The sequence below is a fragment of the Populus trichocarpa genome, chromosome 1 (genome assembly GCF_000002775.5).
Source record: "Populus trichocarpa isolate Nisqually-1 chromosome 1, P.trichocarpa_v4.1, whole genome shotgun sequence".
NCBI lineage: Eukaryota > Viridiplantae > Streptophyta > Magnoliopsida > Malpighiales > Salicaceae > Populus > Populus trichocarpa.
This window is the reverse complement of record NC_037285.2, coordinates 35,140,155-35,152,599: the sequence shown is the minus strand read 5'-3', so window position 1 is coordinate 35,152,599 and position 12,445 is coordinate 35,140,155. Positions and strand designations below refer to the sequence as shown.

At 35.7% G+C, this 12,445-nt stretch overlaps 1 protein-coding gene across 2 annotated transcripts; it reads right to left on the bottom strand.

The window, feature by feature from the left end:
- Positions 1-7,937: 7,937 nt before the first annotated feature.
- LOC7467663 (cytochrome P450 724B1) lies at positions 7,938-11,356 on the bottom strand. Of its 2 annotated transcripts, XM_024582101.2 has the most exons (10): positions 11,137-11,354; positions 10,932-11,004; positions 10,465-10,789; positions 10,222-10,374; positions 9,848-10,090; positions 9,650-9,736; positions 9,468-9,546; positions 9,242-9,348; positions 8,890-9,008; positions 7,938-8,382 (listed from the first exon to the last, which is right to left on the bottom strand). In XM_024582101.2, exons 2-10 carry the CDS (start codon positions 10,961-10,963, stop codon positions 8,277-8,279), a joined length of 1,251 nt encoding a protein of 416 aa, XP_024437869.1. In that variant the 5' UTR covers positions 10,964-11,004; positions 11,137-11,354; the 3' UTR covers positions 7,938-8,276. The 2 variants fall into 2 exon arrangements, with proteins under 2 accessions (XP_024437869.1, XP_002300067.2); XM_002300031.4 differs by having other exon boundaries at positions 10,932-11,356.
- Positions 11,357-12,445: the final 1,089 nt, after the last annotated feature.

Sequence of the window (12,445 nt, the reverse complement as noted above, 5' to 3'; positions counted from 1 at the left end):
AAGGTCTTTTCGGAGGATATTGTGCGAGATATCCGCGGTGACTTCCAGGTGATCAAAAGAATTAATGCTCTGAGACTAAAGTTAGGACAGTGGAATAAAACTGTGTTTGGGTATCAGGACTGGGCTCTACAACATCTCCAGTCTTCTATTCAGAATCTTGAAGATTAGGCTGAAAGTGGAGGGCTGTTTGACTTAGAAAGAAAAAAAGGATATATAAGCAGAAGGGTAAACAATGAAAACTCTGCAGATATGTAGAATCTATATGGAGATAAAAGGCTAGACAGTGTTAGCTCAAGTTGGGGGACAAAAACACTCGCTTCTTCCACATCTCAGCAAAGGTCAGGGGTTGCAAAAACTATATTCGTCAAATTATATATAATGGAAACAGCCTCTCGAGTCCAGCTGAAATCAAAGAAGAAGCCAAAACATATTTCTCAAACATTTACTCTAAAGCATATTTCTCAAACATTTACTTTGATCCGCTGATTTTCAGACCCATGATGGGTAATGAAGATTTTATACAGCTAGGTGAGAACCAGGCTACATGGCTTGAAAGAGAAGTTACCATAGAAGAGGTTCACTTTGCCATCTTCAGTAGTGAAGGCTCTAAGGCCCTAGGCTCTAACGGTTTCAACTTTAATTTCTATAAGAAGTTTTAGGAGCTAATGAAACATGATTTATTCACAATGGTTCTTGAATTCTTCAGGAGAGGTAAACTTCCTAAAGGTATTAATACCCGCTATATTGCTTTAATTCTGAAAGTTGTTGGCGGCTCCTCCTTTAATGATTTTAGACCTATTAGCTCACTAAATGAGTTATATAAGATTATTGCTAAAATTCTTGCCACCAGATTAAAAGAGGTTATGCAGTGTGTGGTTAACCCTTCCCAATCAACTTTCATTACTGGTAGAAACATCCTGGACTCGGTGCTTATTGCTAATGAAATGCTGGATTCTATGAAATCTCAGAGCTGTCAAGGATTCCTTCTTAAACTTGACTTCAGAAAAGCCTTCGACATTGTGTCCTGGTCTTAACTTAATGATGTTATGGGCTACATGAACTTTGGTGCTCGATGGAGAAGATGGATTATGACATGTGTTTTGACTGTAAGACTTTCAATCTTAATCAATGGTTCCCCTACTACTGAGTTTGTAGCTTCTTGTAGTCTTCGATTGGGGGACCCCATCTCCCCTCTTCTCTTTTGTTTGACTGCTAAAGGTCTCTCTGTTTTCATTAGTAGAAGTTTGAAAATTGGTGTTCTGTATGAGATGGACTCTGCAAGTGTAAAAGCTATTCATCATCTGCAATTTGTAGATGATACCCTTTTCTTCCTACCAAATGATCTTCAATGCCTGTTAAATGTCAAAAGAATGTTAAGATAGTTCAGCTTGTGTTCGGGGCTCAATGTCAACTTCCATAAAAGCATTCTGGTGGGTGTGAATGTTGATGTGATATATGCTGAAGGAATATCTGGTGTTATCAGATGCAGATGTGATACCCTTCCAATCAAATACCTAAGACTCCCTTTAGGTGCTAATCCAAATAGGATCTCCACTTGGAAACCTGTTCTCTAAAAAATTCAAGGGAGACTCAACTCTTGGAAGGGGAGGCTATTATCAATGGTTGGGAGAGCAATTCTAATCAAAAGTGTAATCTCTGCCATACCTTTTTATTACATGTCTATTTTCTGCACCCTAAAGGTAGTGGCTCATAAGATCACAACAATGCAATCTCGGTTTTTATAGGGTGGGAGTATTGATAACACAAAAATTCATAGATTGGCTTGGGAAACAGTAGTGAAAGAAAAAAACAGGGGAGGTCTTGGTGTTGGGACTATATTGGCAAAAAATAAAGCTCTTTTTTTCAAGTGGATTTGAAAATTGGGAAGCAATGACAAAGCTAGTTGGGTAGACTTCATTAAGGAAAAATATAGACCACAGTTCATCAATGGGGTGCCCTAATTCAGTAAAAAATTCTCAGGGATTTGGCGAGGTATCTACTCAACCATTATTAATAAGGATCATGATAGTACTCTTATTTGTGCTGACTGTAAACTTAAATTGGGTAATGGTAACCATGTAAACTTTTGGTCAGATACTTGGTTGACTGACTTCTATTTAGTTAACTCTTATCCTACTCTCTTTCGCTTGTCCTCCTCTAAAGCAGAGATCTTTAGCTAGAAGAGATATTGGATAAAGGATACTTGGTTTTGGAATCTAAAATGGATAAGACCCCTTATAACTAAAGAGAATCTATTGTTTCAAAGGTTAATGTCTAATCTTAATCTTGTAGTTATTCATCGATCGAAAGAAGACAAGTTGGTTTGGGAATGGGGGAAGGAAGGAGGCTATACTGTATTGTATACTTGCCCTTGAAAGGATCAGGTTTGCTGGAACTAAAACTTATGTTATAAATGCCTGGAAATCTATTTACCCTTCAAAAATAGAAATGACTTTATGGTTGGCCCTAAATGAAAGCTTTTGCACAAGGGTCTTCCTAGTTAAGAGACATATCCTGAGCCCTTAAGATGGTTGTTGCCTTTTCTGTGAACACCATTCTGAAACTGTCTCCCACATCCTCATTCATTGCCCAGTGGTCTAGAAACTATGGAATAAAATTGTAGCTTAGAGAGGTCTAAGCTGGGCAATGCCATATGCCATTGACGACCTTCAATGTCAATGGCTAGGTCTCCTGCAGGAAAATCATTGTAAGTTTGAAAGATCTGTTTGGGGGGGTTTGTGTTTAACTTTGTTTAGACTATATTGATAATTTGATATCTGGGAAGATATCCTATGGCATTTATTCTACTTTGCTGAAATCAGTCTCAAAATCAGTTAGGATCTTAGAGAAATCTTAGTATATATGGTTTAGGAAAGAGAATATGGTATTAACTATCCAGATTCTCTAGATTATTGCTTTCTAGTTTAGTGTAAGGTACTTTCTTATCTAATATTTATTTCTTATTTTGAGGGTAAGTAGGTTAGCTTCTCTTCCCTATTTATTGTACAAACATACTGCTGGTAATATTAAGAAAAGAGAAAGACTTCTCTCAAAATTCTTCATGGTATCAGAGCCTACCCCTGAACCCTAATCTGCTTCTCTAAGGCATGACAGCAGCAGAACAAAGCTCTCTCTCTGAGGTGACCTCACAGCCAGGAACAACCTCTCATGGTAGCCTTTCAGGAGGCACTGAAGGCATATCACACCAAATCATAGGACACAAACTCAATGAATATAATTATCTTCAATGGTCATCATCAGTCATGATGTTATTTGTGGAAAGGGCAGAGATGACTATCTCACAAGGGATATCATCATACCAGAAAAAAATGATCCCATGTTCCGAACATGGAAGACTGAAAATCATATGGTAATGTCATGGCTAATCAATTCAATGACCAATGAAATTGGAGAAAATTTTCTCCTATATAGAACAACAAAGGAAATCTGAGAAGCAGCAAGAGAAACCTACTCAAGTTCTGAAAATACATCAGAACTATTTAAGATTGAGGTAGTGTTATATGATCTATGCCAAGGAGAACTTTCTATTACTCAATACTTCAACACTCTCTGCCGTCATTGGCAGCACCTAGATATGTTTGAAATTCACAGCTGGAATTGCCTTGAAGATACAGTCCTATATAGAAGAATTGTTGAGCAGAAAAGAACTTTCAAATTTCTTCTTGGGCTCAATAAGAACCTTGATGAAGTCAGAGGAAGAATAATGGGAACCAAACCTCTTCCAAATCTCAGAGAAGCATTCTCTGAGGTTAGATGTGAAGAAAGTAGAAAGAAAGTAATGATGAGACCTCACAACTCAGCTCATATAATGGAAGGATCTTCCCTTGCTGCTCGAGGGTATTCAAACAACAACTATGATAATCGACATAGGAAAGGAAGACCCTGGTGTGATCACTGCAACAAACCAGGACATGCCAAGGAAAACTACTGGAAGATTTATGGCAAACCTGCTTATTGGAAACCATCAAAATCAATAAATGACAAAGACAGACATGCCAGCAATGTTACCTTAGATAACAACCGAGATAAGAACACCATTCTGCCACATAAACAAGTCCTTTCAACAAGGAACAACTTAAGATCTTACAGAAACTCTTCAGTCAAAATTCACTGTCTCAACCAAGTATGTCAGCCACTGGTTATGGATCTGGACTGTTAGCACAAAAAGGTAAATTTTCAACAGCCCTTACTGTTAGTAAGAAACACTCAAGCCCTTGGATCATCGACTCCGGAGCATCAGACCATATGACAGGAGATGCCACTCTTCTTAATGAATACAATCAGTGCACTAATAATTCTACAGTCTGTATAGCTGATGGGTCTTCCTCCCAAGTTAAGGGAACAGGCCTGAGCAGACTCTCAAGGGACATGATTCTAAACTCTATTCTCCATGTTCCTAACCTAGACTGCAACCTACTCTCAATTAGCAAATTGACTCGTGACCTGAATTGTGTTGCTAAATTCTTTCCTCATTTATGTATATTTCAGGATTTGGATATGGGGAAGAAGATTGGCAGTGCTAAGATGTGTTCTGGGCTCTATCTACTCAAAAGTGAGATTCCTCTAAGAAGGCAAACTCAAAACAGAAGCTATGTATCATCTAAGGGTCAGTCAGCTTTAAATTTTTATGTTAATAAAGATAGTGAAGTTCTGTTATGGCACTATCGTCTTGGTCATCCAAACTTCATGTACCTTGAAAGGCTGTTTCCGTCCTTCTTTTCCAATAAAAGCTCACAATCCTTCAAATGTGAAATATGTCAACTCTCTAAACATGTTCGCAGTAGCTATCCCACCATTTCATATAAACCATCACATCCATTTGCAATGATTCATAGTGATGTATGGGGCCCCTCACAAGTGTATAATATAACTGGAACTCGGTGGTTTATCTCCTTTGTTGATGATCATACTAGATTGACTTGGTTATTCCTTATGAAAGAAAAATCTGAAGTCAACTAGATTTTCCAAAACTTCCATACCATGATACAAACCCAATTCCAGACTAAAATCCAAATCCTAAAAACTGATAATGCCAAAGAATATTTCAATTCTAGCCTTAATACTTATTGTCTAAATCAAGACATTATCCATATAAGCTCTTGTGTTAACACTCCACAACAAAATGGAGTGGCTGAAAGGAAGAATAAACATCTGTTGAAAGTTGTTAGATCCCTTATGCTCTCTACTCATGTGCCAAAATAATTCTGGGGAGAAGCTGTACTCACAACAACCTATCTCATCAACAGAATGCCTTCCAGAGTTCTAAACTTCAAAACTCCCAGCCAAGTCCTTTTACAAGCCTTTCCACACACCAAAAATCTCCTGACCAGATTCATCCTACACCAAAACAAATCACAAATCATGAGCTTCTTACCTATTCTAGAAGGAAAAAACTTGGAAAGGAGATAGAGCACACAATACCTCCTGCATATGACCAAGATTCAAAACCAAGTCCAGATTCTGCCCCAATATACTCAGGTATGCAAACTTCTGACTGTGAGAATACTGCCTCTGTTATTAATGATTCAAATATTCCAATTGCTTTGAAAAAGGGTGTTATATCATGCACAAGTCATCCCATCAGCAAATTTATTTCATATGAAGGGTTATCACCAACTTATCATGCATTTGTTTCAGCTATTGACAGTGTACAGATTCCTAAGTCTATTGAAGAAGCTCTCAAAGATTCAGGGTGGAGAAAGGTAGTGAGTGATGAAATCAATACTTTAAACAAGAATAAAACTTGGGAGATTTCTGAACTTCCACTTGGAAAGAAACTAGTTGGGTGTAAATGGTTATTTACTATCAAACATAAGGCTGATGGAAGTATTGAAAGGTTAAAAGCTTGTCCAGTTGCAAAAGGGTTTACTCAGTTCTATGGAATAGATTATCAAGAAACATTTGCTCCAGTGGCCAAACTTAATACAATCAGAGTGCTTCTGTCCCTAGCAGCTAACCAAGACTGGCCATTACATCAACTAGACATAAAAAATGCTTTTCTTAATGGAGACTTGGAAGAGGAAGTATACATGGAGATTCCTCTAGGACTAGAAACATCCTCCAACGCCAACAGAGTATCCAGACTGAAAAAATCACTATATGGACTCAAGCAATCCCCTTGGGCATGGTTTGATAGATTTACAAAGACAGTAGCACAATATGGATATTCCCAATGCCAAGCAGACCACACACTGTTTGTAAAAACCTCTCTAGAAAAGGAAATAACAATCCTAATAGTATATGTGGATGACATCATCTTAACTGGGGATTATGAGGAAGAACTGGTGAGACTGAAGAAACTTTTAGCCAAGGAATTTGAGATCAAAGACCTTGGGTATCTCAAATACTTCCTTGGCATGGAAGTGGCACTGTCAAGGAAAGGTATATATGTTTCTCAACGAAAATATGTCTTGGATCTACTAAAAGAAATAGGAATGCTTGGATGCAAACCTACAGACACTCCAATGGATTCAACAAAGAAGATAGGAGCAAAAAATGATAGTATACCAGTGGATAGGGGGAGATATCAAAGACTTGTGGGTCGACTCATCTATCTCTCACATACCAGACCTAATATTGGTTTTGCTGTTAGTTTTGCAGAAGATCATATGACAGCAGTTAATAGAATATTGAGGTACCTAAATATGACTCCTAGTAAAGGCCTTCTATGCAAGAAATGTGACAACAGAAATATTAAAATCTACACAGATGCAGACTGGGCAGGAAACATTATAGATATGAGATCTACTTCTGGATATTGCTCCTATGTTTGGGGAAATCTAGTAACTTGGAGAAGCAAGAAACAACATGTGGTATCTAGAAGCAGTGCAGAATCTGAGCTGAGAGCTCTAGCTCTTGGTATCTGTGAAGGGATGTGGATACAAAGATTACTTAAAGAACTTGGCATATATGGAATCATTGACACCTATCCAGATGCATTGTGATAATCAAGCAGCCATAAGCATAGCAAAGAATCCAGTTCATCATGACAGGACAAAGCACATTGAAATAGATCGACACTTCATCAAAGAAAAGATTGAGAAGAACATTGTTCACCTCATATATACTCTAACAAAATCTCAGATTGTAAACATCCTCACCAAAGCTCTACCAAGAACTAATTTTGAAAAATTGAGTCACAAGCTGGGCATGTATAACATATACAACCCAGCTTGAGGGGGAGTGTGGAAATCAGTCTCAAAATCAGTTAGGATCTTAGAAAAATCTTAGTATTTATGGTTTAGGAAAGAGAATCTAGTATTAACTATCCATATTCTCTAGATTATTGCTTTCTAGTTTAGTGTAGGATACTTTCCTATCTAGTATTTATTTCTTGTTTTGAGAGTCAGTAGGTTATCTTCTCTTCCCTATTTATTGTACAAACATACTGTTGGTAATATTAAGAAAAGAGAAAGACTTCTCTCAAAATTCTTCAACTTTGCTGCAGGTTGGACCAAAAATCTGAATTCTTCATTCTGGTATACAGGTGTCAATCTGTATAGGAATCACAAATGTATTTCGGCTTGGTCCACTTAAGTTCTAATTTTGTTTAGTTTTTTTTTCTTTGTATTGTTGCTCCATTAGTAAGGCTATTTGTTCTTTATTTTTCTTCCTTGTAGTTAGACTGAGGCCTAGACTACAACATATATAGCTAAAGCTCTGTTCTCTCTGTTCAGGCTTTATTATTATTATTATTATTATTATTATATATATTCTCGATTTCACCAAAAAAAAAAAGAAGAAGAAGAAGATAGAAGACTATGCTTTTATGGATATGGCATGCGAGGCTGTTTTGAATATTGCTTTCAAAACTCTTTCTAGCTACAAGGAAGTTAATGTCCAAGGTGTAACTGATAGGTTATTATCTCAGTAGCAAATTTAAAAATTTGCTATCAATCTCATTTAAAAAATAAAAATAAAAATTAGAACAAACAATTTTTTATTTTAAGAAAGAAAACTTTGAAAAAAAAGATGGCAAACCCCTCAAATTGCCCCTCTTTTGGTGTGATATCCTCACCGGTTTCTTGCATATTTCACACAACAGTATTTCCATACGATACACATTAATACTTGTAATTGCTGAAAATAAAATCTACGTTAGTTACTCCCTTGCCACCTCCGAACGCGACTACAAATTCTACCTGTTTTATTTGTAAATGACTAAAATTTACGTTAAATGTATTTGGCCTAGTAGCTTCTAATTAAGACTTCCTTCAAGTACATGTAACCTTTGTAAGCCGAAGCTAGTTAAATCTTCATTTTCTAAACTCTTCCTGTGCTGGTTCAACCTCCAGTAGCAAGCCTCTTCGGAATTCCACATAAGGATAAGCAACTGGGAAGTCGTCTTCTTTTACTTTCCACCTGGTTAAAAGGCACAACAATATTGGAGTTACGGATCATATTAAACAAGCCATGGTTTGAATAATTCATACTTATATATATATATATATAGGACAGGTTTCAGCCTCCTTCATGCATTTCCTTGTTGAGATAAGGCAATTCCACAAGAAATTCTTCAGCAGCAGCAACAACAACAGTGATAATTCCATATGGGTGGCAATTAATCATCAATCAATATTTATGTTTACTTAAATCTCATCTTTTTATAAAAGTTTTGCTTGAATCTCATATGAAAAAGATGGCTTCACAAAGCTTCTTTTTATATATAATTTCTAGCAATCACAACAAGTTTTAGAGAAGGTGCGATCCAACTTGGATTTAATTACTTAAAATAAAATAGCGCATTATTAATCTCAATTATTAAGGTTCCTAAGTGGGATGCATTGCGTTATTGGGTTAACCCAACAATTTAACATGTATAATCTTTGCGTCTCATCATCTAACTGGGGCTAGGTCCTGAAATCTTACCTATAATTAAGGACAAGATGATGAAGGAAAAATGCTATCTCCACTTTGGCAAGTTCGGCTCCTGGACATAACCGTGGTCCACCACCAAATGGCATCACTGTTTTCCTAGTCTCTTGATTCTGCCGAAGGCGAAAAAAGGGATTGAAACACAGTACAAGGGAAACAAAAGAATATGATTAATTATGCGTGCTTAATCATTTGGATCTCTCCATATCTGCACCAAGCAAGCAAGCAAGCAAACAAACTAATACCTCCTTTTAATATTTTCGAGTAATGTTATTTTCAGGAATAGTATAGTTCTTTCTATATATGTTTTTAATTAAAATTCAAAGGGCTTATCTCTGTATCGTACTTTCCATCTCCAGGGATTGAATTTCAAAGGACTTTCATGAAGGGATGGATCAAGATGTGGGCCGGATAACACAGGTATAACCTTCCAACCGGATGGAATGAAGTATTCTGCAATAGCAAGAACCAAGTTCACAAGATATCAGACAAAAAAAGAGGTAATGATAATACAAGAACTTCAAAATAATAATAATAAAAAAAAATACCAAACTGACAAAACTGTATTAAACCTTTGTATTTGACATCTTGAATAGCTTTACGGTGTAAGAATTTTACCACATTCCCGCATCTCATAGACTCATATATAACCTGTATATAATTTGTAAGCTTTTAGATTAATTTCCTTGTGCATACAAGTATTAGATCAAAACCTTGAATGAAGCAGTAGTCAGCAACGTTTAATGTATCTTACATTTTTCGTGAACTCCATTTTCCTGTAATCTTCCATGTCCAAGGGTTCCCCCGCCTGTTTACTTTTTCTAATTGCGTCATGTTCTTCCTATATATAATTAATTAAAATTAACATCGAGAGGGGGTAAAAAAGACAAGAAACCTTTAATTAGCAAATGGTACTTGATCATGAGAAAGAGAGGCAGTGAGTTAGACAGACCTTTAAGGTCTGAAAAGCCTTCGGTACATGCCCAAGAAAGTAAACAATTAAGGCTATAAGTATGGAGGTTGTCTCATAGCCACCTAGCAAGATGTCCAACGCCACGCTAACAATCTGTCCATCGGTTAGAATCCCTCGTTTTGACAAAATCACGTCTAAGAAGTCTCCTGTAATAAGCCCCACCTTCTCCTTTTCCCTTTCATTAATAATCCCTTTCATGGTGGAAGCAAGTCTTGTTCTTGCCTAAGAAGACATTGTGACATAGAGGGATAAAGCAAAGAATTTGAACTTATTAGCTAGTATTAAGACATATATGGACAAAACATAGACACGCTGCATCCAGTAATTTCAACTATCAACATCACTCTGCTTACCTTTACAGCTTTGGAATAAGATGATCCAGGGAAGTTTAATGGCAAAGACACAAAGCCTTTCATGTAAGTTCGAAAATCATCTAATATCTTCAAGGCTCTTGGTTCTTCCGGTTCAATACTCAAAACGCTCTTCACCATGAGACTAAGTGTAAACTGCGCTTGTAAATCACAAAACGATGTTATCTCTCTATGTTCTTTCAAAGAAGCTGAGCGGAACACAGAGGTTTACATATATCCACATACCTTTCTGATATCTTTAAGGAAGTCGATTTCTTTACAGCCTTTCCATGACTCCAGCATTGTGATTGCTAGATTTTCTGCAAAATTAAGGAATCTTGGGGATGACTTGGACACTGTGTTGAAGGTGACAACAAAATTTCTTAACTTCCTATGGAGGTCTCCGGAGATAACAAGTAATGAGAATTTTCCAAGAATATCGTGCATGGCCTTGGGGTAGCTGGCTTCGAATAACCTCTCTTCATTTTGAAGGATAAACATGTTGAGCTCATGGTCGCAAGAAACTATGGCTGGAGAACCAAATAGATGTGATTTGAAAACTTTCCCATATCTGCATGCATACATACATAATAAGAGCCGGGAAAGAATTAGATAGCTTCAACACAAAAGAAGAAGGAGATAAATTTCGTTTTTTGGAGAAACGATAAAGAAAGTGTATACACACACAAATACTTAAATTGGTTTATGATCACCTGGAAACACGTTCTTGCAGGAAGGTTCCCATTGAGTTTGATGAATGAGGCTTCAGTAAGGAAAGAGTTTCCCCTACAAAGGGAAATCCCATGCTACCATTAGGTAAATTTTTATGATTTTGTCTTGAGAAAAAGCGTAAAAGAAATAAAGCCAAAACTAGTCCTAAAATGAGAGCTAATCCAATGGACGAAAACTCAGCCATACTTCTTGTTTTTCGTATTTGCTTCTATATAATTTGCCCACCTCTTGATAAACTGATTTGTTCTTCTCTCTTATATATATATGTGTGTGTGTGTGTGTGATCCCATGCACTTAATTTTCCTGACATGGCCAAAATTAACTAAAAATCGTTTAAACTATTTTGTTTGGGTCCTGCTTTCGTTTTAAGAATTTTGTTTGGATTCTGCTTTAATTATTATTCTCAAGGAGGCAGATTCATTGATTTGCAGCCATTGTATGAGACATTTATCTAAACTACATATTCTAAATAGGGGTTGCCACCTACTTTATTAAAACATCTAAAAATGGTATTATAGAGATTTTAGATAAAAGATTGATTATATTAAATAATAATAAAATCACAATAGGATATCCTATTTAAGATAAATAAGATGCTACCCTACGATATCCTATTTAAAATAGATAAGAGGCTACGGGGGTTTGTTTAATTTAAGAAATCATTTGCAAGTTGCAATATTATGCCAAGTTACCTAACTTATGTCACACTGTGACAAATGAGTGAATCTTTAAAATTTAAGAGGGGAAATAAAAATAATAAAGTTGTTATTTAGTAATTAAAAAAAATTAAAAATTATAAAATAGATATTAGTATTAGAGATTCAAGTACTAGGTTAGTTATGTTTAAAAAAATATCAAACATCACCTGTATTAATCCTTTCAAATCACCCCCATAAAATTACCAAATTGCAATGAAAACATCGGAATAATATTCCATAGCTAATTTCTGACAGAAATAATGACAGAATTTGCATCGATAATTTCTAATGGAATTGCTATTGGAGTAAAAAAATAAAAAAATAAATAAAAATTATGTGGGCAATTCCATTGGAAAGTTGACACGTTATTATTTACTAATAAAATTGCTGATGAAATAATTTTATTAGCAAATATAAATAAGTTATAACTGATAGTTCTCTCCCCTTATTCTTCTTCTTTTACTTGCCAAAAAATACCAGCAACCCCCTGTTTTCTTATAAATTCAGCTACTCTAACTCTTTGGTGTCAATTTACATTTATCAGTAATGCCATAATCCACTATTGGATTTTTTGTGAAGCTTCGATACACAAAATAAGTAAACTCACTCATTTGTATTGTAACCTATTTATGTTTTAGGTTAATTTATTAAAGTTTTTTTTAGTATTTATAGTTTGCTTGTATATTTAAGTGTTTTACAACTTTTTCCTAAAGTAATTTGTTATATTAACGTATGATTTGTATGTTAGGGTATGTTTGAGATTTGAAAGAATTTGAATTTTGTTGTCATTTAATGAA

Excerpts from the sequence above, each read along its gene's own strand:
- LOC7467663 (XM_002300031.4), bottom strand. The coding sequence starts at position 11,134 with ATGGCTGAGTTTTCGTCCATTGGATTAGCTCTCATTTTAGGACTAGTT. Across the intron at positions 9,547-9,649 it reads AAATGGAGTTCACGAAAAAT|GTTATATATGAGTCTATGAG; the intron begins GTAAGATACATT and ends AATTATATACAG. Across the intron at positions 9,349-9,467 it reads TCAAGATGTCAAATACAAAG|AATACTTCATTCCATCCGGT; the intron begins GTTTAATACAGT and ends TTGCTATTGCAG.